At 37.0% G+C, this 3,220-nt stretch overlaps 1 protein-coding gene across 1 annotated transcript; it reads right to left on the reverse strand.

Moving 5' to 3' along the window:
- Positions 1-530: 530 nt before the first annotated feature.
- LOC132945559 (uncharacterized) lies at positions 531-2,120 on the reverse strand. Its single transcript, XM_061015334.1, has 2 exons — positions 2,040-2,120; positions 531-1,841 (listed from the first exon to the last, which is right to left on the reverse strand). The coding sequence occupies exons 1-2, from the start codon at positions 2,118-2,120 to the stop codon at positions 531-533; spliced, it is 1,392 nt and encodes a 463-aa protein (XP_060871317.1).
- Between the last annotated feature and the right edge of the window lie 1,100 nt (positions 2,121-3,220).

Below are 3,220 nucleotides of genomic sequence, written 5' to 3' on the forward strand. Positions count from 1 at the left end.
ATTAAATAAATGTTTTAAGAATAAAGCTCTTCTATAATACGGTCATACGACAATATGCGGAAAGCTTTTCCAAACAAAGAACAGAAAAAACAATAACTATACTCTGTTCAAAATAAGAAACCTAGACGGCGGCTAGCTACTGCGCAGGGGCGTGGCTAGACAAATAGCACGGACATAAATCAACGCCACCGCAGCGCTTCGGCGGGAGCGACTCATTAGTCTATCTTTGATAAGTGACATGAACACATAACTTAAAATGCATTGTATACCTGTTCACGCCGTGCGGCGAGGTGTGTGTGCGTACTTCTCCGTACGTTAACACGTTATACAACCAATTTATTTTATGTTTTCTAATTTATATTATGTTACCTTTTGTTTCAATGTATATTTATATTTTTTCTCTTACCAGGTGTAAAATACATACGATCGTGAAAAATAAAAAAACAATTTTTAATTTTTAATAAATATATTTTAATAAAAAATAAACAAAAATAAAAAATATATGATACAATTATATTATAAAAAAAAAGTTAGTCAGAAGAGTCATTCGATGTGTCTCCTGTAATGGTTAGCACACATGGTTCCATTCCATCAATAATCTCGTCCATGATGTCGTCAACTTTCCAAATCTTGTTTTCTTCATCAATCACGTGCTTGATAAAATTTTGCCAATTTTCTGGTGTAACTCTGTCAATTGCCGTGTTGAGAAGTCGGCGGACGTCGTCAGCCTTAAATGTTGTGTTCTCCCGTTTGACGTAGCCTTTTACCATCGCCCACGCTAGTTCAATTGGATTGAATTCGCAGTGGTACGGTGGTAATCGGAGAACGGTGTGCCCTGCGTTGCTAGCCAAGTTGTCGATAACATACGATTTCTCGCGTGGTTTTAACTCCCGCACCTTAGCTAAAAGTTCAGCCTTTAACATCGGCCTGTCGAAAGTAACTCCTTTCGCATCAAGCCACTCCAATATTACGGATTTTCTTGCACTTGAAGTAGGATATTTTTCGGTTTGGACTGAATGGTAGGGTGCGTTGTCCATAACAATAATAGAACGAGGATCAAGTCGAGGAAGAATAGACTGAAACCACTCTTTGAAATTATCGCCGTTCATTTCATCGTGGTAGTCAGTGCTATTCTTTTTGGACTCGAAACATAACAGCCCACCCTCGAGGAATCCTTTGTCTGAACCGATGTGTAACACAATCAACCGTTTCCCCTTACCAGTTGGGTTTGTCGGCCCGGTTGTTAGACCCTTGTTGAATGCATCGTGTTTGGACCGTACCGTTTTATCTATCCACACCCGGTCTACACAATCACCTGCGTTCAACCACGTCTCATCCAAATAGTAAATCGATCGACCTTCGTTTCGATACTTGCAGATGTCATATAAATATTTGCGGCGCCAAACAATCAAGTCTTCTCTCTCTGTCAAGACACTGCACCTTTTCCTCTTTGTAAACACAAAATCCAATTTCTTTATAATGTTGTACAAAGTAGTACGCTTGAAGTTAGGGAGCGACGGATCTTCGTTAACTTCAAACAAAATTTTGTCGATTGTAGGGAGTTCACGACGCAACCAAATTGAATGGACCTTTTGCCGAAGTCCATTGCGGTCCAAATCATCGATCTTATTAAAAAGCGATGTTTTTACTCGCTTCGTGTTTGGAGAAGTCACAGTGTTCTTTTGCTTATACTCGACGATAGTTTTCATTATTGTATCATAACCTATACCCGTGGCTTTTGACAGATTGTTATACATATCACTGCATGTAATATCTGGAGTTTTCATCAGAGTATCTTTGTACATATTAACAATGATACTCTTTTGTCGACTGTGTACATACTGCAAAAAATAAATAAATGTTAACACACATCGAAGACGAATATTTCAAATGGTAATTCTTTAGTATGTGAGCACCAGTCTACTTGCTTTATCCATATTATAATTTTACACATAACTCAATTTTCACATACTAACAAATACCTTTCAAATGTGTGATTATTTGGCATAACCAATCAATAAAAAAAAAGTTTAACTTACTTTTCCTTTTGGATTTTTTCTTATTGGAGAAATAACTTCGTCTGGTTCAACAAGATTGCGGATTTCACTGTGCTCACTCATAGTAAAAGAATTGTAAGTAGAAATTGCGAGGTTAAAAAACGGAGGACGTTGTAACGGAACTAACACAAATTCTACAATGAACAATATTATTTGAAATTCAACGGAAAGGCGCGTACATGCGAACACCTGCCACCAGCTGCGTCGCGCGTAGTCGGCCGAGCTGGTGAGCAGGTGGTTGATTTGGTGGGGAGAACAATGGGCGTAGCCTGACCGCCGCCGACGAAAACTGGTCGCCGCCGTCTAGGTTTCTTATTTTGAACAGAGTATATAGAGATAATAAATATTTATATTATTAATTATAGTATACTCCTACAGTCCTCGAGTATCCTCAAAATATTACTCCTTCATCGTATCGATAACGATTTACTTTGGTTACGATTTACTATGGCCAAATTTAGATATAATTTTCCAAATAACTGATGATAGAAATAATATTAATATTATACATGTGTAGTATATAACAATAAATGTATAAATTTATAATTTGTTAATATAAAATGTGTTTCGCGATATTAAGATGATAATTAAAAATCGCGGGGCCCTAAACATATGTCCTCCCCTAGCGCCGACACTGACGCTGGTAGCCATTTACAACTTGGGCAATACTTACTAATCGTTAGCACGAACTTAGTTCGTGTCGTTAGAAAGGTAATATTATAATAAACAACAACATTTCATATCAAACAAGTCCGTTGCCAATTAAAACGAGTAGAATTTGTAAACTTTTCCCAAGTGACAAATGGCGTTGGGCATCATAATTCAATAATGTTGTTGTCATATACATAGAGATAATTTTTTTTTTAAGTTTATGGTTGTTTATGGAGTCGGCAGCTGATAGTCTAGATATATATAATATATCTGTGCCATCAACACAATCTGGTATTATATAGTCCTTGGTAGTTTGGTATTACTGACATACCGTCCATAGTCATTGGTCCATCCGTTCATTGTCTAACGTTGTTTTTAGTGGTTAAAGATGTTTGCACTGTTTTTCGTACCGCCAATTTAATGTTTTATGCCTTGTGCCCATGATATAATAAACTTATTATATTATCATACTAGCTCTAAGTTAAACTCGGGGAGGGTTGGACTCACTGAGA

Source organism: Metopolophium dirhodum, chromosome 1, assembly GCF_019925205.1.
Source record: "Metopolophium dirhodum isolate CAU chromosome 1, ASM1992520v1, whole genome shotgun sequence".
Taxonomy (NCBI): domain Eukaryota; kingdom Metazoa; phylum Arthropoda; class Insecta; order Hemiptera; family Aphididae; genus Metopolophium; species Metopolophium dirhodum.

What these genes read in the sequence shown, in the direction of transcription:
- LOC132945559 (XM_061015334.1), bottom strand. Translation starts at nt 2,120, where the DNA reads ATGAGTGAGCACAGTGAAATCCGCAATCTTGTTGAACCAGACGAAGTT. An exon ending in GAAAAAATCCAAAAGGAAAA is followed by an intron (nt 1,842 to 2,039) that starts GTAAGTTAAACT and finishes TATTTTTTGCAG; the next exon opens with TATGTACACAGTCGACAAAA.